The 23,892-nt window shown below is 42.1% G+C and overlaps 1 protein-coding gene across 1 annotated transcript in view; it reads right to left on the bottom strand.

Annotated features, from left to right (window-relative positions):
- Positions 1-23,892, bottom strand: part of PRKCH (protein kinase C eta) — a 229,761-nt gene that overhangs the window by 139,600 nt on the left and 66,269 nt on the right. The window contains exon 2 of the mRNA XM_080808358.1: positions 21,147-21,210. Within this exon, the coding sequence (XP_080664484.1) occupies positions 21,147-21,210 (64 nt within the window). The remainder of the gene's footprint in view (positions 1-21,146; positions 21,211-23,892) is intronic.

Here is a 23,892-nt window from a genome sequence, read left to right as displayed (position 1 = left end):
CAACAGAACTGTGATTTTGCCTCCAAAATATGCAGGACACATTTTAATTAATAATTAAGTACTAGATTTAAAATGGATTCTCACTTGAACTCAACACCACCTTTAACTGAAGACAGAACTGGGTGGTGCGTAAGCCCTAAACAGAACAAGCCGCAGGCAAACAAAGCCTGCTTATGGACTCAAACAAGGGACACCATCTGGTAACACAAAGACAACCAAGCCTGTGAGATTAAAACCGCCAAAGCCAGCACACACTTTAACTTGTAATTCAATAAACTAAGGCAAATATTTGGGGAGAGACCAATGCTATAAAAATATCCACATGGAGGGCACCAACTGCAATTTGTGAATAAACAACAAAGTAAACAACCAGGGTGGCTCCAAGTCGATGGGCAACACTTAGGTCAGGCTGACCACCAGACCTAATGATATCCTCACGCTGGAACAAAGGAGGGAGACAGGGGGCCAGTTCTGCCTGACAATTTACAATGCCCACCCTGGCATTTAACAGTCGATCCTTTAGGGATAATTAACAGTAGGGGCGCCTAGGTGGCTCAGTGGGTTAAAGCCTCTGCCTTTGGCTCAGGTCATGATCCCAGGGTCCTGGGATCGAGCCCCACATTGGCTCTCTGCTCAGCAGGGAGCCTGCTTCCCCCCACCACCTCTCTCTGCCTGCCTCTCTGCCTACTTGTGATCTCTGTCAAATAAGTAAATAAAATCTTATTTTTAAAAAAAAGAAATTAACAGTAAATAGTTCATATAATCTGCTCTTAAAACACACCTTTCTGGGGCGCCTGGGTGGCTCAGTGGGTTAAGCCACTGCCTTTGGCTCAGGTCATGATCTCAGTTCCTGGGATCGAGACCCGCATCGGGCTCTTTGCTCAGCAGGGAGTCTGCTTCTCTCTCTCTCTCTCTCTCTCTCTCTCTCTCTCTCTCTCTGCCTGCCTCTCTGCCTACTTGTGATCTTTCCCTGTCAAATAAATAAATAAAATCTAAAAAAAAAAAAAAAAAAACAAAAAAACCCACACCTTTCTTTCCGGGACCTAGAAATTTCTTGTAAATATTGACTCATTCATCTTAACAGAGCTGTTGGAAGAACTCACTCATTGCCATTGTTTATCTGTGCTATAAGAACTAGCCGACTGTGGGGGCTTTTTTTCCCGTATGATCCCAAAGAGTAATTCCCTGGACTCACTGATCTGTATGTCATGCTAGACAGGGGAACAGACCACTAATCCTTATCTGTTGTCCTATCAACATTCCTAGGAAGCACCCATGACTAGGGCTGGTCTACACACACACACACACACACACACACACATCACAGTCCATGATACAGTCAGTCCTCACAAGGAGATGGCAGCCAACATCAGTCTAGGCATTATCTAGATCCTTGAGGATATTCCCTTAGGAGAAAGTGTAGCATTGGCTCTAATGGGCAGATTCAGGAATAGGGGCAACATATATTCCCAAAGGGCCCAGCATGCAGGAAATGGACACAGTAGCCATCCTTCCACACATTATCTTCCACCCACAGCTTCACTGATGGTAATCCCTACCAAAAGCACAACAACACACACACCAGGATGTACTTTGCACCTTCCCAGAATATGACATACATATGAAGTTCAACTGCTATCGCAGATTTGAAACAATGGCTGAGAAAAGGGGTTTAAGTCATCATAGTTTTCCCAGTGCCTCTTAGATGATTCACCACAAAATACGTGGGGTAACTTGGGTATGGATTCCCTTCCAAATGGGCAGGCACATAATCTGCATCAGGTCCTAATACAGCCCTTTGCGGGTATACGCATGTTTGTATGATCTCATGTAACCTTCACAGTAATCCTGGGGGTAGATGCCACTAGCCCCATGTTTGACATATAAGGACACCATTGCTCAAAGCCACACAGCTAGGAAGCACAGGAAGCAGAGCTGGGTCCCTCTGATCTGAAGCTGATGCCTTTCCACCACCACCATCCCCCCCCCACCACATCTCTAGCACAGTAAGAATCCCCAGTAGCAATTTCCAGGGAATTCTGTCCATAAGGTTCTGTTAAGGACAGGATTAACACTAACACCAGGAAATAAGTTTGGGGGCATTCATGAATTTGGAGGCCTCACTACAACTGACATATTATCTAAAAAGCTTGACTTATTTCCTGGGTTAAAAAAACAAAAACAAAACAAAGATTGCTCTCCCTACCCTTCCTCCAAAACTCCCCAGAATAGTGAGACGGCCTGACCCCAAACCGGAAGCGGAAGTGCCCCCAGGCTGGGCTGGGATGCTGATGGTGCAAGAGAAGAACGCTGACGGTATTCAGTAAAGCACAAGTGTTTTTCGGTTGACTCCAGCAAAGAAGGGATCCTTCCCCTCAAAAGACCAAGAAAAGTGCCACTGTAGCTACTGCATGTGCTGAACACACACACTGAGTGAGTGCTCAGATCCAGGCTGAGAGCCGGAGACATGGAGCTTAAGTCAGAGGCGATTCGGAGGACAAGTGGTTCTGGGGAAGGTAGTTCTGGAGAGCCCTGCCCTGTGTGAAGAGGTCACGATGGGAAACTCCAGAAATATTGTAGGATGCTAAGTACAAAACAAAACTGGGCTCTGGGCCATATGGGAGAACGAGGACACAGCCAGCACGCAGTCAGGACTCTGCATATTAGAGAGGCAGCCCATAAAGACTGGACTTAGGGTGACCATTCGCAAAGGCAAGGACCAAGAATGTAGGAATTGGGGGCCTCCATGAGGACATGCAACACCTGAGGCAGAGGCATGAGACAAGACATGACCCATCACAGGACCGCTTGAGGAGGGTTGTAAAACTGTCCTCTCTGCTTCCCAGCTCCCACGGGGTCCTCCCTGAGGTGCTAGTGGGAAATACCAGAGTCCAACTGAATCATCATGTATTAATATATTTAACAAAATCGACGAGCGTTCGTTCTCTTCCAGAGTTAAGCTTCAGTCTTTGTCAGTGAAGCCTTCCTAAAGTCCTGTGTGAGAAAGAATCCATCCAGGGTAGATTTTTTTTTAATTTTTATTTATTTTTTATTTTTTTAGTTACGAAAATATCACCACAAGGCTGAGAACAGTTCCATGACCTTTAAAAGCAATCACTTCCATCAACTCTAGACAACCATTAATTTACTTCCTGTCTCCATTGCTTTGTCTATTACAGACAGTTTGTATTAATGGAATCATATAAAAACTATGGAAAGCTTCATGAATTTGCGTGTCATCCACGTGCAGGGGCCATGCTAATCTTCTCTGTGTCAATCCTATTTTAGCATATATGCTGCCGAAGCAACCCACCTAGGTGGATTTTAAGAAAGCGTTAGATAAGATGGTGGTACCCAGATATGGAGTCCCTCCTACAGAATGGCTTCCCAACAACTTGCGTAAAACCTACTATACCCAAACTCATCATCTGAGTTTTCCTGACCCAAATCCCCATAATGGTGATATTGCTATAGGTAACCTTAATGCCAAAGAATAAAAATAGTCATCAAGGAGTAACTGAGCATTTTTAAATTAGTCCCTTCTCTGACATTCCTTCCTGCTTAAAACTACCCTGCTCCAGCCCTCCATGTGAATGGTTTGCTGGTCTCACTTTCTGAGTATTAGAGACATCCCATGCAACAATTCATGCAATAAAAACCAGTACCAGATAAAAGTGAGATCGTGCAGCTGATGCAGGTCATGAAATTGACTGACAAGCTACTCCAATCACAGCCAAGCCTTGACCTACTAAATCCAGGTGTACGTCCATCACCACTGAAGAAAAGATCAACAGGGATGGAGCCATGCCCTGCCTCTGGAAAAACTGAGGACGCCTTCAAATATTTCTGCAAATAACCCTCTTCAAGACAGTGTTGAGAAAGTCATCATGAAGTTGAAAATGTTATGTTATCAGGACTTCAAGCCAGTCAGGAAAAGTACGCAACTGAATTATTTTATCTGTTCTTGGTTCTAAGAATTAGCATAAAGGTGTCACTTCACCTAAACACTGATAAATATAAGAAGAAAGGAACTGATCAATCATATTAAAAAATGGGCAGAAGATCTGAACAGACACTTCTCCAATGAAGACATACAAATGGCTACCAGACACATGAAAAAATGTTCATCATCACTAGCCATCAGGGAGATTCAAATCAAAACCACATTGAGATACCACCTTACACCAGTTAGAATGGCCAAAATTAGCAAGACAGGAAACAACATGTGCTGGAGAGGATGTGGAGAAAGGGGAACCCTCTTACACTGTTGGTGGGAATGCAAACTGGTGCAGCCACTTTGGAGAACAGTGTGGAGATTCCTCAGGAAATTAAAAATAGAGCTTCCCTATGACCCTGCAATTGCACTACAGGGTATTTACCCCAAAGATACAGATGTAGTGAAAAGAAGGGCCATCTGTACCCCAATGTTTATAGCAGCAATGGCCACGGTCGCCAAACTGTGGAAAGAACCAAGATGCCCTTCAATGGATGAATGGATAAGGAAGATGTGGTCCATATACACTATGGAGTATTATGCCTCCATCAGAAAGGACGAATACCCAACTTTTGTAGCAACATGGACGGGACTGGAAGAGATTATGCTGAGTGAAATAAGTCAAACAGAGAGAGTCAAGTATCATATGGTTTCACTTATTTGTGGAGCATAACAAATAATATAGAGGACAAGGGTAGATGGAGAGGAGAAGGGAGTTGAGGGAAATTGGAAGGGGAGGTGAACCATGAGAGACTAGGGACTCTGAAAAACAACCTGAGGGTTTTGAAGGGGCGGGGGGGTGGGAGGTTGGGGGAACCAGGTGGTGGGTATTAGGGAGGGCACAGATTGCATGGAGCACTGGGTGTGGTGAAAAAACAATGAATACTGTTACGCTGAAAATAAATAAAAAATTTAATTAAAAAAAAAGAAGAAAGGAACTGACTTGCATGATTTCTGTCATAATTTTTAAAGGCAGAATACCAATCAAAACTTTTAAAATATATATTTTTAAACTGTTGGCTTCCATTATAACTGGAATTGCTCTAAGTTGCCTTTTCCTGATCCCAGTTACTCTAAGAGAGGGAAATGCCTATAACTTGTCTTCAGTCCAACGGCTGACAGGCAGCACAAGCAACATTCCCAGCCTGCTTTTACCACTTTCAAGTCTGGCTTGAGTCTCAGCATTAGTACTGAGTGTTTGCAGACATTAGCAAGGCCCTTAGCCTCTCAGTCTTATTTTCCCCTCCTAAAAGCACAGGAACTGTAACCTGACCTAGCTTTTTAAAAAGCTCTTTAAAAAAAAAAATTTTTTTTTTTTGGTGTTTTGTCAACTCTTAAAAGACTATACCAAAGTAATATACTTCCTTCTGTGTTTTTTTTCTACCTTTTTTTTTTTTTCATTTAGCAAACCTTTCAGTTGCTAAAACTTTCCATTAATCACATTAGATATAATTTGGGATGCAACAGGGGTGTCAAAACTTGGTCAACCTTTAGAACTAGCCAAGGCATTATTAGGAACCTGTTTCTCTCCCCCAGAGATTCTAATTCAGTCTGAGGCCTGAGAATCCTTATTTTTCAAAATTCTCAAGTGATTTCATTGCTCTAGAATAGATCCTCTCTTGCCACCTCCTAGTTTTTCAAGACCCTATTTTCAGTAATTGGTAAATCCCAACCCAAGGACTCAGATATTGGAAGTATACTCATTTACACTAAACAGGAAGTATCATCAAAATTCAATATGAACTAAGCTTCTAAAAGTTATATAGTAAGTCCCTACAATGTGCCCGGGTCACGCTCCAACCTATTTACCTCCCCAGATGTTTACCAGACAGATCACTAACATTTATTAAAGCTTCACAACAAATGATAGTTCCCACCAAATTCAAGAACAGAAGACTCCAGCTAAGCCCAAGTTTTCCATGTTTTAAGTGGGTGAGGTGCATAAGAGTAATGTCTTAACAACCCATAAATAGAATTGAATTACAGCTAATTATATTGAGAGGTGCATGAACTTGTTCTATATCTCCAAACAGTCGTTTTGAACTTTTAATGCTTTCTTAAGCTGTGTAATGGATCCTAATTTAGCTTAGAACAATCACAATGGAGTTCACAGAACTTGGGAAAGTCTTCACGATGAACTTAAAATAGTTTAGGCTTTAGCAACTTACATTAAATCATCGTTGTTGTCCTTTAAGATTGTATTTGAAAGAGTGTGAGTGGGCAAGAGCGAGCTGGTGGGGAGGGGTGGCAGTGGCAGAAAGGGGGCAGGCAGAGGAAGAAGCAGACTCTCAGCTGAGCAGGGAACCTGACATGGGGCTCAATCCCAGGACCCTGGGATAATTACCTGCGCCAAAGGTAGATGCTTAACAACTGAGCCACCCAGGCGACCCACACTAAATTATTGTAAATGGATGTAATATGGTGCTCTTGAAGACCCTCCCCAAAGGAGACAAGATTATGCTCTATCAGCCAGCATCAAACATAGGTGAACTTCACCTAAGCAACAAGGCATGTTCCTGAATAGGGAGGTGACATTAACAGGGAGCTGACCTTGTGCCAGCAATGATGTAGGGCACCTCCCCAGGACCTCACAGCCCAGCTCCACTCACCAACCATTCCCTGCCTCCCTCACTTAGGGTCTTTCTACTTCCTGTTCCCTCCTCCCCCAGATAGCCCCAGGGTTCACTCCTTCCCTCCCTTCAGATCTCTGGCTCAAAGGTTATCTGATAGGAACAGAACAACACACCCAGCCCTCCTGTTTATCCTGACTCTGCCTTATTTCTTCATAGCACTTACCACTTGGCCTACTACATTAATTTATCTAATAGTTTGTTTCCTCCCGCACACCGAATTTTGAATTCTGTGAGAATAAACCAGTGTCATGAATAAGCGTATGTATGCATACTTCACATAACGTCACACATGAATACTCTGCGTGTACATACGAAGAGTCCTTTTGATCCACAGGACCCAAGTGGTCATAATCTAGAAGTATTGCTCAACCCAGTCCATTCTGCAACTGAATGTAAATTCATAGAGGTGGAAACTGATTTCCTCCAAAACAATTTGAGAAATAAATCGCTACCTATGAGAATCTATGGCAGTCTCCGACGTATGCAAAGAACATGCCTGCAAACTCGGGCTGTGGAGCCCGCACCCACACACTCATCCTCTCCACCTCCCGCAGGGAGTCCTTCAGCACTGACCTGAGACCCTAGAGAGATATCTCAAACACCAGAATGAAATCTTGATGCTCAAGACAAATTTCAGGGGAAAGGGGAGAAACAGGTCTTCCTCCTCTTTTCCTGCCCACTGACTGACACGGGCCAGGACTGGGGCAGACCCCAAGAAAAAAGATTCCAGGATAACTGGCCGTTCATTTGAAACAGAAAGAGCGCAGATCAGGAGTCACGAAAAATGAGATTGAAGCACAATGAAAATGGACTCTGGAGCAAGTAGTATTTCTATCAAAAAATTAATTCGTTTCTATTTTACCTAAATCTCAGTTCCACTGAGAAAATACCACATTAATGTAATTTCAACCAAAAAAAAAAAAAAGGTTTGAGAAAAATTAAGAAACTAGTCAGACTCTGTGTTTCCAAGAACCTTGATATCAAAGGAGCATGCTAGTTAATAAGCCAGTGCCCCATGAAGCGAATCTACTGATACTTCTGTCCATAGACCTCGGAGCTATTTTTGAGGTTCAGCTTTTAGTGCTCACACCTCTGACCACTTGCTCAGAAGCGCTGTGTCTGCCTTGTTCTGCTCCAATCAAGCAAAGGTGCAGCATAAAGCTACCCGGAACAGCCATCTCCAAAGTTAGAAACCACCATAGGCTTCTGGTTGTTCGGGTGTTACTTCCTGACCTTCCTATTTTTATGAGAAAGGGCCTGTGACAAAAACTGGCTGAAAAAGTATACTGCAGAGTAAAAATAATTAGAAAAACAGGATTATGGTTTCAAAAAATTGCTGAATTATTCTGTTGTCCATAGGACCTGACTGTCACCCAACATCAGTCCCCAATACAACATACACAAGTATGTGTCAGTTCCTTCTTTCTGTAGTCACTAAATTAAAAGTGCTGGACTTCTGAAAAAAAGATAAAGGGAAAAATTAAACTATGTATGAATTCTAAAAATAATTTGGTCTCAGGACCCTTTTGTCGTCTTAATTAAAGATTCAGAGTTCCGGCTTATATGGATTTTATGGATATTTGCCTATTTGAAATTAAAATTGAGACATTTAAAAACAGTCACTTGGGGCACCTGGGTGGCTCAGTGGGTTGAGCCTCTGCCTTCTGCTCAGGTCGTGATCTCGGGGTCCTGGGATCGAGCCCCGCATTGGGCTCTCTGCTCAGCAGGGAGCCTGCTTCTCCCTCTCTCTCTGTCTGCCTCTCTGCCTACTTGTGATATCTCTCTGTCAAATAAATAAATAAAATATTAAAAAAATAAATAAATAAAAACAGTCACTTAATTAACCCATCACATGACAACATAAGTAACATCTTTATGAGAACTGATATTTCCCAAAACATAAATAAATAAATAAATAAATAAAGAGAGTGGTATCATTTTACAATTTTGTAAGTCTAACATCTGACTTTAATGGCAAGCTGGATTCTTATATCTGCTTCTATGTTCAGTGTGCTGCAGTGTTGTTTTAGTTGAAGTATATGAATAAAATCCAGCCTTACACAGAGAGTAGTTGAAAAAGAGACTGTTTTAAGAGCATTTTTTAGCTAACTGTGAGTATTGTTTGATACCTCATCAAACTGAACAACTGGTAGTTCTTTAAAACTTAATTGCAGTGTGAAATCTAAAACCATAATCAATAAGCTTTTCATACTGTTACAGTAAATCCATTAGTCTATCTTATAGTTTCCAATGGATCCTTGACACACACATATGGTTTTGTAACATCTTGTACTGGTCATTTTGAAAATATATGTTCACTGAGTTATGCAATCTTCTTCCAAATGTTGACCTACTTTACTATACAATATTTAAAGATCACAATTGTTAATTAATATCAACAACAAACTCATGAGAAAAGTCTTTCCAAAATTCTAATTATGGCTTGGAGGATCCAATTTTATCATTGGTATCAAATATTCTGTTGTTTCCTTGAAGTAAGAGGCTCACTTTGTCCATTTTTAAGAAAATGCCTGAGAAACTCCTTAAACTTCATTACCATAGTTTGTCATTCTTACAAGTAAAAATGATGTTCCACAAAAAAAAAAGTGACTACCTCAGCTAACAACCCAATCATAAAAGTGGTTTTTTTGAGCCATGATAGTATTTCATAGCAGAAGTGCTTTATGAATAATTCCCATTTTATCACACAGATTATAAAGATATATAGTCAAACGTTGAGCTTAGTAACACTGATAATGCTTACTGCTTCGACAAAGATATTCTTTTTTTTTTTTTTAATTTTATTTATTTGACAGAGCAAGAGAGGTCACAAGTACGCAGAGAGGCAGGCAGAGAGAGGGGGAAGCAGGCTCCTCGCTGAGCAGAGAGCCCGATACAGGGCTCGATCCCAGGACCCTCAGATCATGACCTGAGACAAAGGCAGAGGCTTAACCCACTGAGCCACCCAGGTGCCCCTCAACAAAGATATTCTTAAATGAAACTATTTTTTTTCCCCTGCAATTGTCTGGCAATGAAGACAACACTGGCTACACTGTTGACTGCACAGTTTGGTGCCCTGATTCATTCCAAGGCGCCAGCAGTTTTACCCATCGTTTCTTTTGCACCGTTGAGCCAACGTCAATACTCTAAAAAGGGCAAAAAACATCTTAGGATTATAAAGTGAATAGTTTTGACCTCCTGAAAATATCTTTGGAACCCTCAGATGTCCACAGGACCCCACTCTGAGAACCAATGGAAACATTCTGAACAAAACCATCAACAGTCCATTAAGGTAAGAGAAGTAGTCAGGACGAAGCCAATGATGATTGGGTTATAACTACACAAATACAGCTATCATACCTTAAGCTGAACTGACTTATTTTTTTAATTCCTTCCAAGTCCTAGTTTAAGATCTGCATTAAAGGAACCTTGTGATAATCATGGTAGAGCTTGAGCAGCTCTCAAGTTCAACCTTTCCAGAACTCTGATCCACGCCTGACCTCCGAGAAGATGGCGGCTTTCCCAGGTGAATATCTATCTTTAGGTTTAAAAACAAGGAACCTAAGGGAAGCTTTGCAAACACAGATCATCCCAAAAGATGACACAACTCTGAGGAGGGTGAGATTATACCACCGAGAGGATTGTTTTCTTCTAAGGTAGAATAAAGAGAAACCACAAGACGCCTCCCAGACAGCTGGGTGGCCTAGAAGGATTCCAGACCTCCACCCCACAGGCGGAGCTGTGCGTGGGTCTGCCACATCCTCTCCAGGAGATCACAGCACCATCAGTGTCTCCGTGCTGGATTCACCATTTGCACACTGAGCATCACATCAGCCTCAGAAATTTGGTGTGGGGAACAAACGACGTAAGATATGGGATGGGATGAACATTGGTCACCAATTTGAGGGTAAGAGGCCATCCTGCTTTCAGAAAGAAAATAAAATAAGGGCTAATGCTGCTATTTGTCAAATTATGGCCTAGCCCCGTATCTGGTCCTCAGAAGGTGTTCAGTAAATGAGCTGGCTGTGATTCAGAAGGGGGCAGGCAAATTATGACATCGGACAATTCGTCTCGATCCCTTAAGAAGATCGGTTCTTCCATTTCTAGTTTTCCTTCTTCTCTCCCTCCCCCAACACCTCTTTCTTGCTCTCCTGCCCGGTCTTCAACCTGGCATTCATTTCTAGTGGTAGCACAGGACTGCTTAGACCAAAACTAAGGTGGTCACTCATTTCTCAGGCTGAATACACCGAAGGAATGAAAACTGTTACAAAAGCTAAACTGAAAGCAAATTAAATCGACAAGCTGTCACCTGGCTTGAAATGAGAAAGGAACCCTGAAAATTAACTTTTTTTTTTTAAGAATTTATTTATTTGACAGAGAGAGAGAGAGAGATCACAAGTAGGCATAGAGGGAGGCAGAGGGAGAGGGGGAAGCAGGCTCCCTGCCAAGCAGAGAGCCCGATGCAGGACTTGATCCCAGAACCCTGAGACCATGACCTGAGCCGAAGGCAGAGGCTTAACCCAATGAGCCTCCCAGGTGCCCCTGAAAATAAACTTTCATCAGAGACAAACTTTTTCCCTTTAAAAATGAAATACCACTGTGAGTATGAGATCCAGTGAGAAACTGGGGGTTGCAGTTTTCAAACGGTAACACGTTTCATCTGCTTTGGTGCATGTGGTCACAATGATTTAGCAGAGAACTTCATTATTTATAAACCAAGGATTTGACACAGGAAATTTGAGCTAAAAACTGAGGCGATGGTACAAAACAAAAAAAAAAATTAGAATCTTACTCTACAGGGCAATGCACTGTTTTGGCAGAAAGAATATGCAGATACCAAAATTCAAGTGCACCTTCCACGCTCTCCCCAGGAATCAGTTCCAAGTAATGTAGTAAGAGTGTGAAAGAAGGGGGCAATTCAAAGTTTTAGCAAAGTTTTCTTTTTTTTTTTTTTAAGATTTTATTTATTTATTTGAGAGAGAGATCATGTGGGGGAGGTGCGGGAGGTGGTGGGTGGTGGGGGAAGGGGAGAGGGAGAGGGGCAAGTGACTCTACACTGAGTGTGGAGCCCCTCGTAGCGCTCGATCTCACAACCTGAGATCAAAGCAAGAGTCAGATGTTCAACTGACTGAGCCACCTGGGCTCCCCTTTAGCAAAGTTTTCTAGACTAGCATCAAATCCACCAACGACAGGTGTTTTGTCAGGTTGTATTTTTGTTTGTTTTTTAAGAAGTTACGCCCGTCCCCCACCAAAACAAAACTGGTACAGAATACCTTCAAGGCATGCTTGGGGAACGCCAGGGGAAAAGCGTGTCCACTCAGAACTTCTTCTACCTTCATAAAGATACTTCTACCATTAATTCTTTCGATTTACTTTATTCTTTTAGGAAACTATCTTAAAACTAAACTTTGCAAGTACAAAATGTTATGTAATGGTTAGTAGGAGATGATTTACTTGTCATTCATTTTAAGTGAGAACTTTGCAATGGAATGAAGGGCATTATCTTACTCATCTCTTCCTACCTGCCGTTTTTGACTCATGGCTTAATATTGATTTAGAACTTAAGAAAAAAAAGTACTGAAGTACCTTAGTCATTTAAAATCTTTAACTTGCCACCGCACAATACACAAAAATTGGGAACTAATGATAAAACATATACAGACCAAAAAAAAAAAAAAAAGAGCCAACACCAGCTTTAATTTATAAATGAGGATAGGCAATTATGTATTCAAAATTAAAGCATCATTTTGATGTTACAGAGGCAATCCAGACTCTGTTTTTTGTCAGGAAATAAATAATTTTTCAATGTGTAGTTTTCCCTTCATTTTTTACTTCTTATAAATACAATTTCAAACACAAGCAGAAATAGAAGAGTATAATTAACTCACATGTAAACAACACCCAGCTTCATCAATCAATTCACAGCTAATCTGATTTTATTTGTACCCCATTCCCTCCTCCCACCTCTTGATTATTCTAAAGTAAACCTCAACTATCAAAGAATGTCACTAGTAAATATTTCAAGTATCTCTAATAGATGCTCTTGATTTAAACAATGACAATATCATAACCATACATAAATAACACCAATAATTCCTTAATATCATCATGTGTCCAGTCATTGTGCCTATTTCCTTGGTTGTCTCTTGAGAGTTATTGTTTGGACAATTTGTGTTGGAACTGGAATAAAATATGGTCCATATACTGAAACTGGTTAATGTCTCTCTTTTGTTATTTTGGTTTTCTCTCCCTCTCTTTTCTTTCTTCTAATTTTTGGTTGAAAAAAACCAAGTCTCTCCCACGATGTCATTTTTTTTTTTTAGAGATGGAAAGAGAAATGGCAGGAGGAGGGGCAGAGGGAGAAAGAGAGAGAGAATCTTAAATAGGCTCCACACTCAGCACAGAGCTCAATGTGGGGCTGGAGCTCATGACCCTGAGATCATGACCTGAGCAGAAATCCAGAGTGGGACACTCAATCGAATGGGCCATCTAAGCACCTCTCGCATGGCATCATTTAAAATGTTCCCCCCAGTATTTCCTCTAACCTGGTGGTTAGACCTAGAAGCCCAATCAGATTCAGGCTTGATTTTTTAAGCATACCTCCCAGATGGTGTGGCGTGCTTCCAGTAGGAGGCACGAAATGTCTGCTTTTCTTTCTGGGGACCAGCCACTGAAGTTTGAAGTACCCTGAGTCCAGGCAAACTTTACTATGCAAACTCAATCTTCAAATCTGACACTGTATTTCTTAACAATGCATCAACATCTTTTTTGACTTGTTTTCACATGAGATATCACTACTTATTTTCTTTCTGTTACTTCTCTTTCCAAGTGGAGCAGTTACAAATTCACATTCATGCATTTTCATTAATTTCCTTTATTTCACTTTTTTTTTTCTTTTCGTCACTCCACTCTTCCAGGTAAAAACTGGTCCAGTACAGTGACAATCATAAACATGGCCAGATCCTGCCATTCTGCCAGCATCTAGTGGCTGCTTTAAAATCTAGGGCTGTTTTGTCACCATGATAAATTTCACCTTGATTAGGTAGCAGATCGACTTTTAGCTCTAGAAAGGCTTAGCCAGAATGAGATAAAGAGTGACGTGAGACAGCTTTTTCAAAACAACAGAACCCTTCATCTGTGTCTACTTCAGCAGTAATGCTAAGGGGAATTCTGCATCTGATCGAGAGTCAACAACGCCTTTCTTGAAACAGTGGTGATGGGTTTTTGATCTAGATGATAATGTTCTGCCACGGGCACTGAAAGAGACTCACACTAAGAGTTTTTCTCGTTCCATCTTAATTCAGTAAAGAGGGCCCTCAGTGTAGGTTTTCTGAGCAGATTCATCTGTTGTTTTTACCCCAGCATTAAGAATAAGCCTGCACCCAGCCCATGGTACCAAACTTCGAAGCTACTACAGTTAACGCTAATTCACACGTTACTTTTCAAAGACTTTTATGTTCTGTTCTTTATGCAAACTTCATTATCAAACAGTTTGATGCCAATTTGAAAGACATTATTATACCATTTGGTGAAACAGTCTCTTGCATGTAGTAAGCACTCAAATATTACTGAGTCATGAATATATAAACAAAATGGGTGCTCATTAAGTAAACCTTCAACAGAGCTTGAGTGAGTTTGACAGATTATAATCTATGAGCCAGAGACCTTACGTGCTGTGTTCCAGAGAGTTCTGCTGTTGGTCAGCCTTGGCTTGGGGCTCTAAATCTTTTCACTGGGCCCCTTTATCTACGGATCTGTCTCTCACGGACATCTTGAGCTATATCTTGGGACCAGATCTCTTGCCAGACTTCAGACTCTTACTTCTAGTTCCTCCTAGACATCTCCACTTGGGTTTCCACTAAGCATGTCAAACTCCACCTATCCAAAGCTAAATTAATCACCTTCCATCTCTGTATTTCTACCCTGGTAAATGACTCCACGACATCCGAGACTCATCCTTACTCATCCCTAACGTCCACTAAGTTGCCAGCTCCTGCTGGTTATACTTCCTATCCATGTCTTATAGCTGTCCCTCTCTCTATATCCATCCCCATGGATTCCAACTGAACCCAGGCACCACTGATCTCTCTCTTAGACAACTTTAACAGTCTAATAGCTTTCCACACCCTTGTCTCCTCTTATGCTCAAACACCCCTTCGCCCCCAGCCCCTTGAACCCACTGCCACCAAATCAGATCTTATTTCTCTCTGCTTAGAACCCTTCATGGGCAACCTCATCCTCTCCTAACCTAGAAGTAATGTGACCATGTCATTTATCTTTAACCCAGGACCCTTTCAGAGTGAAAGGTGGCACTGTTCTCAGTTACACAGGTCCAGCAGTCAAAACCGAGACCGTCCCAGGCAAACCTTCACAGAAGACCCTCCCACAGCTCTGGTCGCACCTCCCCTCTGCCCCCCAACCTCCAAAACCAACCCCCTACTTTCAGTCGCTGGAACCTGTCATTGCTCTCTCACCTCTGTGTGTCTGTACAAACCCTCCTAAACTATCCGCCCTGCCCGGCACATTTCCATTTATCACTGAAACTTGCTTTAAACATCCTCTCCCCTGAGAAGCTTTCTCTAAAACCTTCCAGCTGATCTGATTACAAACCCCCACGTGCCAACACCGTGCCTTGGACTCGTTCCCATGGTAGGACCTGGGCCCCTTGCTCCGCACACATGGGGTGCTGTATCTGCCCCCCACCCCACCACTCCTGTGAGCTCCCTCCGGAGAGTATCTAAGTCTTGTCCATTGTTATCTCCCCAGCATCTATGGCAAATCACAGGTCTGTACCCGGCAGGTATGTCCCATGTCGTTTCTCAGTCATGCTTTACGTTTAATAAAAACTGTTTGCCTTAGCTGCTATTTTAGCATAACTAATGAAAGATACAAAAAGGAGAGGAAGAAATGAGAAGTAGTCAGTAGCTCCTAACACCCGCCCTGTATATCACAGATCACTGCCCCATTTGAGCACTTTCTTTCTTTTTTTTTTTTTTAAAGATTTTATTTATTTATTTACTTGACAGAGAGAGATCACATGTAGGCAGAGAGGCAGGCAGAGAGAGGGAGAGGGGAGCAGGCTCCCTGCTGAGCAGAGAGTCGGATGCGGGACTTGATCCCAGGACCCCAAGATCATGACCTGAGCCGAAGGCAGTGGCTTAACCCACTGAGCCACCCAGGCGCCCCGAGCACTTTCTTTTCTAAGGAGAGTTTTGGAATTATAGAATCTGAGCTGGTGGCAGAATTCCTATAGGGAGCCATGAAAAGAAAATAGGCATGGAGCTAAGCCCGCAGCACATCTGTCATTGTTCACCAAATTCTTGACGTTTCTAGTATAAAATAAATCCAATGTCAAAATAAAATAAACCTGCTGAGTATTCATGGGGTCCCAGGCAGGGGCGGGGAGAATGACAGGAATCTTGCTACCATGACAAGAGGAACGTGGAGATGGGAATCCCACCAGCACACTTTCACACAGCACCCTACAAATTTGCGTGGCAAAGCACCACACATTTTCACATCTGGCCTTCAAAACCACAGCCTCCGATGGACCCTGAGGCTCAAGCAACATTTCTGGAGCTTTGGCCATTCCTCTGGGATCCCAGGCCAATGCTCCTTCTGCAGCCTGAGAACACTGGGCAGGTCTGACTTCATAGTGCTTTCTTATGTAAAGCCCTTCAGCTTCCAAGATAAGGACGAGAGCTCCAACTCCAAACGTTCCATGAGCCAACCTGTCATTTTATGGCTGGGGGTCATCCAGAGTGGCTGCCAGGAGTGAAGCCAAGCCAGGGACATTCTCACAATGCCAGGCCCAGGCTGCAGCCACAGCTATAGCAGGTGCGTGGTAGGGCTGCATTCCCTCATGTCACACACACACACACACACACAGGCAGCTCTCACGTCCTCTGCATTTGACAAGGGAGCTGCGGTCTAAAGCAGCAGCAGCGTGCAAGCTCGTACTGAGCCCCAGCCTCAGAGCCAGAATGACAAGACAGTGCTCCCACGGACCGAGAACAGATCCGAGGTTCTAAAATGTATCCCACACCTAGATGCTTATGGCTTCTGAAATGTCAACACTAAAAATCTCCTTCTCATGGATAAAACATCAGTTTCAGCAGCTTTTAAAATATACAGGCACACCTCCGAGGGGTAGAACACTAAGATATTATTGATGACTATCACTCCAGGGTGAATTAGTCCACAAATTCACTGTCTTCCTTATGAGCAACTGTTCCTAGAGAGAAGAGACCACTGGGTATCTTACTGGAACTAAGAGACAGTTAAAGGCAGAGAGCAAGAAGGACTAACGTAAAGGGGAGGTGGGAGTACCAGAGAGGAACTCAGCCAGCCTCATAATTTTATCCAGGGTCTGCTCTAAAAAGAACAGCATTGCAATGACCTGGTAAGAACTCACCCCTAGTAATATTTGGCCTTCCTTTCTTACCACTAACACTAATCGATTAATATAATGACAACATGCACAAGGATTCCAGTCCCAGTGTTCTAGTGTTTCTAGTGCTACAATTAAGGAAGACAGAACCTGGATACAATTTAGTCCTTGAGAGGTGACATAACTCTTAAAAAAAGGAAGTCACAGATGACTATGGCACAATGACACGTGGTCTGCTGTGCATGGCCTCACTCCATCGGTCCTGTGTAACTTAGTGCAGAAAGGTAGTTCAGCACACTGAGAACCTCACCCACTCCTTGCTCTGCCTCTTCTCTCATGGCGGGGTTTATCTCTACTGTGGTTTTGCCCATGCTCCATGTGCTATGAGAATGTTCTAGCAACAGTGTTCTGTAACCACATTATATTTTATTTGAGCTATCAGTAGACTCCTCTTTCTCAATCTTCTATGTACAAGATACCAGGCAAAACAAAAAGGTCTTTGAGCTGACCAAACCGTCATCTAGAGAGCTTTTTCAGGTTCAAGTATCCCACATATCTGCTAACTTCAATATCAGAGCAAAAAGATATGATGCAACAGTTGGGGCAAGATGGAAAAATTAAACATTAACATTAAAACAATTCTCCCACGTGAACAACAGTCAGCAGAGAGAAGAGAAAACCAATTTTCAAAAGTGTCACCAATTTGCAAAATGCCAACACCAAAAGGACAAACCATTAAGCCACGGTTTAAAAGTCTTCACAGGATTTTAGTGGTAGAGTGGCTTTTAATAACTAACCCTCCCACCACAAACAATTAAAACCTCTAGAAATATATTTTAAAACACTTAGTTGAAAACACTGGAGAGCATCCAAAAGAGGACAGAAATTGGAGGGAATCTGACATTTGAAAGAAGGAAAATGCGCTGGTCAAGATCCATATTTATAGGCCATCTCCCAAGGTTATTCCCCAGGCTGCATAGGTCGAGTGAAAAGAATTCAAGCAGAAAACTACAGTTTTACTGGCTTGAAGAGTGAAATGACAAGATTCAGGACTAACAGATGACTGGAAATTGAGCAGAGAAATCCTGGAAAAGATACGGCCACAGAGAGAAGAATCCCCAAATCTATAAACTCCTCCAATCTGTGCATACACAAGAGAGACTCAGAGAAGTCCACCAAAAGCAGTAACTAGAAGGCTGAGAGAAAGGAGGTGAGATGTCTGCTCTCTCTCACTGCAGGAGAGAGAGTTTGGAGGCCAAGTTCCACAAAGTTAAAAGGACTTAAAACACCTTAGTTCCACTAAAACCCCAACTTGGTTAGACCTTGTGAGTGAGCAGTATGTGCCAGGACTATGGAATCTGTCCAAGAACTAAGGGGGAAAAGTTTAAAAAAAAAATCCCACTCTCAAAAGCCTTCACAATCTCCAGGTGATAGCCAGTAATTTAGCTGCCTGCTGGAAAAAAAAAAAAGAACAAAGGAGAAAAACCACATGCTCATGTCAATGATAAAGAAAAAGGCCTTGCCAAAATTTAACAGTCACTCTTGATTTAAAAAGAAAGAAAGAAAAAAAGAAAGAGAAAGAAAGAAAAGAAAAACCAAACCTATCAGAAAACCAGGACTTGAAAGAATTTCCTTGATTGTGATGAAAAGTATATAAACAAAGTGCACATAACTAACATCATACTTACAAGGAAAGACTAAATTCCTTCCTTCTAAAAGTAGTTATGAGACAAGGAGGTCTGTCCTCAAGGCCTCCGGGCACAATAAAGCAGGAAAAGGAAATAAAAGTCATAAACATTAGAAAAGAAAAAGAAAATTGCCTTATTCATAGACAACATGATTATTTACAGAGAAAATCCTAAGATAGGTACAAAAAAAAAAAAAAAAAGGAGAGAAACCTACTAGAACTAGTAAGTGAAATTTTTTAAGGTCATAGGATGCAAAGTAAAACAAAAAATTCATCTTTATATACTGTTACCAATTTCCAAAATATAAATTTTTAAATACCATGTATAACAGCATCAAGAGCTTAAATACTTAGAAATACATTTTTAAAAATATGTGCAAGATCTCTGTATTGAAAATTATATAGAATTTCTAATATTGATATGGATGAGAGACATTAGAGACCATCAGCGAACGGAGGAATATACCCAGTTTACGGACTTGAAGATGTTCACAATTGCTAAGATGTCAGCTCTCCTCAAATTGACGGATAGATTTAATGCAACTTTAATTCAAAATTCAGTAGGCTTTTCTGTGGAAATTGATAAGCTGATTCTAAAATTGACATGAGAATTTAAAATACTGAGGACAGCTAAAATAACCCCCAAACAAACAAACAAAACGCATTTGGAGGACTCGCACTATTTAGCCTTAAGATTTACTATAAAGCAACAGCAATGAAGATGGTATGGTACTGGCATAATGACAGACCAGTAGATCAATAGAACAAATTAGTTTATAAATAGATCCACAGTAGGGTCAACTGATTGGTGACAAAGGTGCCAAGAAAAAAGAAAGTCTTCAAGAAATGGCAGGGAGTAGGAGAACTGGATTGTAGTACAGGGAAAAGAAATCCCAAACCCTCCACACACAAATATTAATTTAAGAAGGAACAAAGATCTAAATATAACATAACACAGACCTAAACATAAAAGCCTGTAATCTTCTAAAAGAAAAAAGGACAATATTATTGTGACCTTATGACAGATTTCTTACAGAGGATACAAAATGTATAAGCTATAAGAGATTGATAAAGGGGACTCCAGAGAAATTTAAAACTTCTGCTCAAAGACACTACTAAGAAAGTGAATAGGCAAGCCACACACTAGGAGAACGCATTCACCATACCAATTTCTGACAAAGGATGCTTATCTAGAAAACAAACAACTATAAATAAGTAATAGAAAGACAAACCAAATTTCAGAAAACAAAAAGACCCTAACTGGTACTTGGGAAGAAAATGACCACATGCAAAAGTACTCAACACCAGGGAAATGCAAATGAAAACCACAAGATATCGTTTTATACCCACGAGACTGTCTAACGTTAAAGAGAATGACCATACCAAGTGTTGGTGAGGAAATGGAACTGGAATGCTCATACACTCCTGGTGGGAGTATAAAAATATAAGCACATTAGAAAAACATTTGAGAGTTTCTTATAAAGTTGAACATATATTTCCTTTATTACCCAGCAACTCCAGGACTATGTATCTACCCAAGAGGAGGGAAAGGGCACATCGACAGAAATGTATGAACGAGCATGCATATAGCAGCATTGTTCCTAATGACTCCAAATGTCCATCAGGAAAAGAATGGGTAGGTCATCCAATGGGGTGCTAACACACACAAGGACACAGGTGGGTCTCACAGAAATTATGCTGAGCGCAATCAGACACAAGAGAGAACATACTATGTAGTTCCATTTACGTGAGCTTCTGGGAGAGACCAAACTAATCTATGGTGAAAAAAATAAAACATCCCATTTATTGTCTCTGGCAGCAGGAGACTGACTGGGAAAGGACACAAGGGAACTTCCAGAGTGGTGGAAACGTTCTTTATCTTGGATCAGGGTGCTGGGGATGTGGCTGCATGCCTTTGCCAAAACTCAAATTCCTCCCTTCCAATCTGTTCATTTCACTATATATACATTTTACCTCGATTAAAAAAAAAAAAAATTAGGGAGTGGGAGGTGGGGGTGGCACCAGGGAGAGAGGACTAGAATCCCTTACAGGGCTGAATGAGATAAAGATTATAAGAAAGAGAATATGATCCTTAAATTTTTTAACACATTCAGGGCAAACTGAAAAGTTGGCCCCCAAACCAAAAATCTATAATACAATTTGATAGACACGAACAAGAAGAGGCAAGAACCCATTCAGCTAAGATGTTGATGAAGAAAATAAAATTCAGTGAGTATGTCAAACAAATCATGAGATCGCCAGATTTAGCAAATATATTTAATCTGGCAATTCAACCCAACAAAATACAAGCCAACCCAACATAAAACCATTTTCAAAGCATCTTTTACAAAATGCTTTTCTTATAAACTTCCAGGTCAGAAACTCCTACTGACAGCGGCTAGGATTACACTTACAACAGAATCCACCCAAACTCGTCCTTACCTTCAGTGAAGCTCCCTGTTAGGGTTATTACCACAAACACCTTCCCTTCTGGCTCCAGATCCACCTAGAAGGAGAAAAGAATCATGTGTTATATTCTAACTTTGAAGTCCTTTTTGTGGGGCGTCAAATAATTCTTTACAAAGAGGCCTACATGTGCAAAATCACAGCATTGATCAGACTTAAGACTTTCATTCAACAGCAGAGGGGTAAGAAACGAGTGAAACCACACGAAACTCTAAAGGCAGAAAAGTGAATCTAAGGGAAATCGTTCTTCCAATGTTTCCACTTGTCTTGAATTTTAGTCTCTTCCATTTGGGCTCTTTGTGATATTATTGAGAAGTACCTGTAAACTTTGACATTGTTTCTGAAATAACCCTATCTTATGTCAGAGCAACATTTTATTAAACCACATGGCAGGAAGGGGCTCCTGGGTAGCTCAGTCGGTTAAGCATCGGACTCTTGATTTCGGCTCAGGTCATGCTCTCAGGGTTGTGGGATTCAGTCCATTGGGCTCTGCGCTCAGCAGGAAGTCTGCTTGAGATTCTCTCTCTCTCTCTCTCTTTCTTTCCTGCTGCCCCTCCCCCCTTCTCTCTCTCTCTCAAATAAGTAAATCTTAAAAAAAAAATAACCACGTGACAGATGTATGAAATAGAGAAACAATGGCAACATAAGAGGTAATTAACAAATGTGGCACAGTCAGTTGCAACCTTTCCTTTTAGGAAGCAAAAAGTATGAGAAGAGTACAGTCTCCATCTCTACCATTTTCACTTGGGTGTAATTAATCTTCAGCAAGCGCAGGGAAGGCAATTCAGGAGCTCTGCACCCATGACTCTTGCCTGTTCATCCCTTAAAGCTCTCATCCATGCACTCAGATAGGGAGACATCCACTCTGCCAACTCAGCAGCTTGTCGTCTCCGGGCTCTGTCCTGTCCGGGTGCAACACGCTATTTTGGATTCGGGCAGCACCCACTCTGATCTCACTAGCCCAGGCACACAGGCTCTGCCCTCTTCATGTTGGGTGCTAACCTCGAACTATCCAAGAACATCTCTAAGCCTTGGATTGTGAGGTTCTTTTGGACCTAAACACATCAATTTACAATTGTCAATTGTCTTTTGGACCTAAACACATCAATTTACAATTGTTGGATTCAGCCCATGGCTCCATTTCTGCCTTGACCTTTCCTCAAAGAGAGAGACAGGTCCAGAGGAGCTGAGTACAGACACAACTGGTCATTTTTGGTAGAACATTACACTTAAAGAAGTTGCAAATCACAACTGTGCTCAAACTAAATGAGGACACGGCCTGACTGCGGCATCTGGTTCTAGACTCTGAGCAAGGTCCTTAACTACCCCAAGCTTCACGCTTCTCATCCAAAAGTCTGTGACATCGCCATTCAGCATTTCCGACCTGGATTCCACCAAATGAGCTCAAAGAGCCTTGACAATACTATTTACTGTTTTGACTGTACCCCTAGGTGACAAAGACTGGGGAAAAAATGCATTGACCTTCCCCTAGCTTACCACCACATATTTTTAATGCCACACCCTGATTACAGACTTTTTCAAAATAAAAGATGCCTGCTTTGTTCTGACTCAGAAAGCTTTACCTGTACAATAGCCTATTCTTATAAGCCCCCCCATCCCTCGCACAAAATCTGCCTCCAAGGCATTACCACACTCGATCACCCAGCGTTCAAATCAGCTACTTACATCACCACGACCACTAAATTAACAATATCCCCTAATCTGTCTGAATACCCCTTGTGAACCTTTACAGAACAGTTCTGAAAATAGAGCTCTCTGGAGAGATGACTAAACAGGATGTCAGTCTCTAATTGTCTCCACTCGCTGCCTTGACTTGTTTCAAGTCAAAAATATGTTATTTTTAAAAAGCCACTCCCTCATCTTCAATATAAAGGCCTGGCGGAGAGCACACACAGGCACACACATTCATTCTCACAACACAAGCGGCTGCTGGCACAGAAGGAGCCACTGCCAGCCTCCAGACAAACAGACAACCCAGTCCGGCCTCGGAGATGCCCTGGCCCAGGGCCAGCCCGGAAACTCCCTCCAACACTGGCCTGCGGGCCCCAAAGCAGGCCACGCCCTCACCCTGCCCTTGCCCCACACGTGGCCAGAGCTGCTCTGACACAAGAGATCCCACTAGCAGAATCCAGAGCTCCCTTAAGCAGAACAGGTTTGCCTCCACAGGCTTGACCAGTGCCACCATCACCACGGACAAGCCAGACTCAAACACCAGCTTCAAGCCTATGCCACCTACACCCCTGACCTTCGAAGACAGTTTTACAAACGGCGGGTTTGGCATTAGTGTGACGTGAAAACAAATGGAGTTGGGTTGCACACAACTGGGATTCTGGAAGAGTAAACACACATGTGTCATGTAGTAAGGAAAAGTGTTATGTCATGAAACTTCTGCTTGCGGTTTCATATGCATTTTGAGGGTGTACTGGGTTTCAGTGTAGAAATGCATTCCTGTGTTACAGAGAAACAGTTTGGAAAACGGCCTTCCAGATCCCCTTTTCCATTTACGCAGTGCTGATGGGCTGCCGATATCTATTGGTAGTGACTGCTTAGACCCCCTCCCCACAACTGCGTGTCAGCCAACTTGCTACCTCTGCAGCGGGCCTCATTCATTCCTCCAGTGCAGAGAAAGATCTCTCTCTAAAAGCGGAAGTGTAGCAACCAATAATTTCCATGCACTGATCCTAGTCTCTCCCCTACTGGT

Source organism: Martes martes, assembly GCF_963455335.1.
Source record: "Martes martes genome assembly, chromosome: 7".
NCBI classification, from domain to species: domain Eukaryota; kingdom Metazoa; phylum Chordata; class Mammalia; order Carnivora; family Mustelidae; genus Martes; species Martes martes.
The sequence above is the reverse complement of the archived record's forward strand: the minus strand, read 5'-3'. Positions and strand labels throughout refer to the sequence as shown.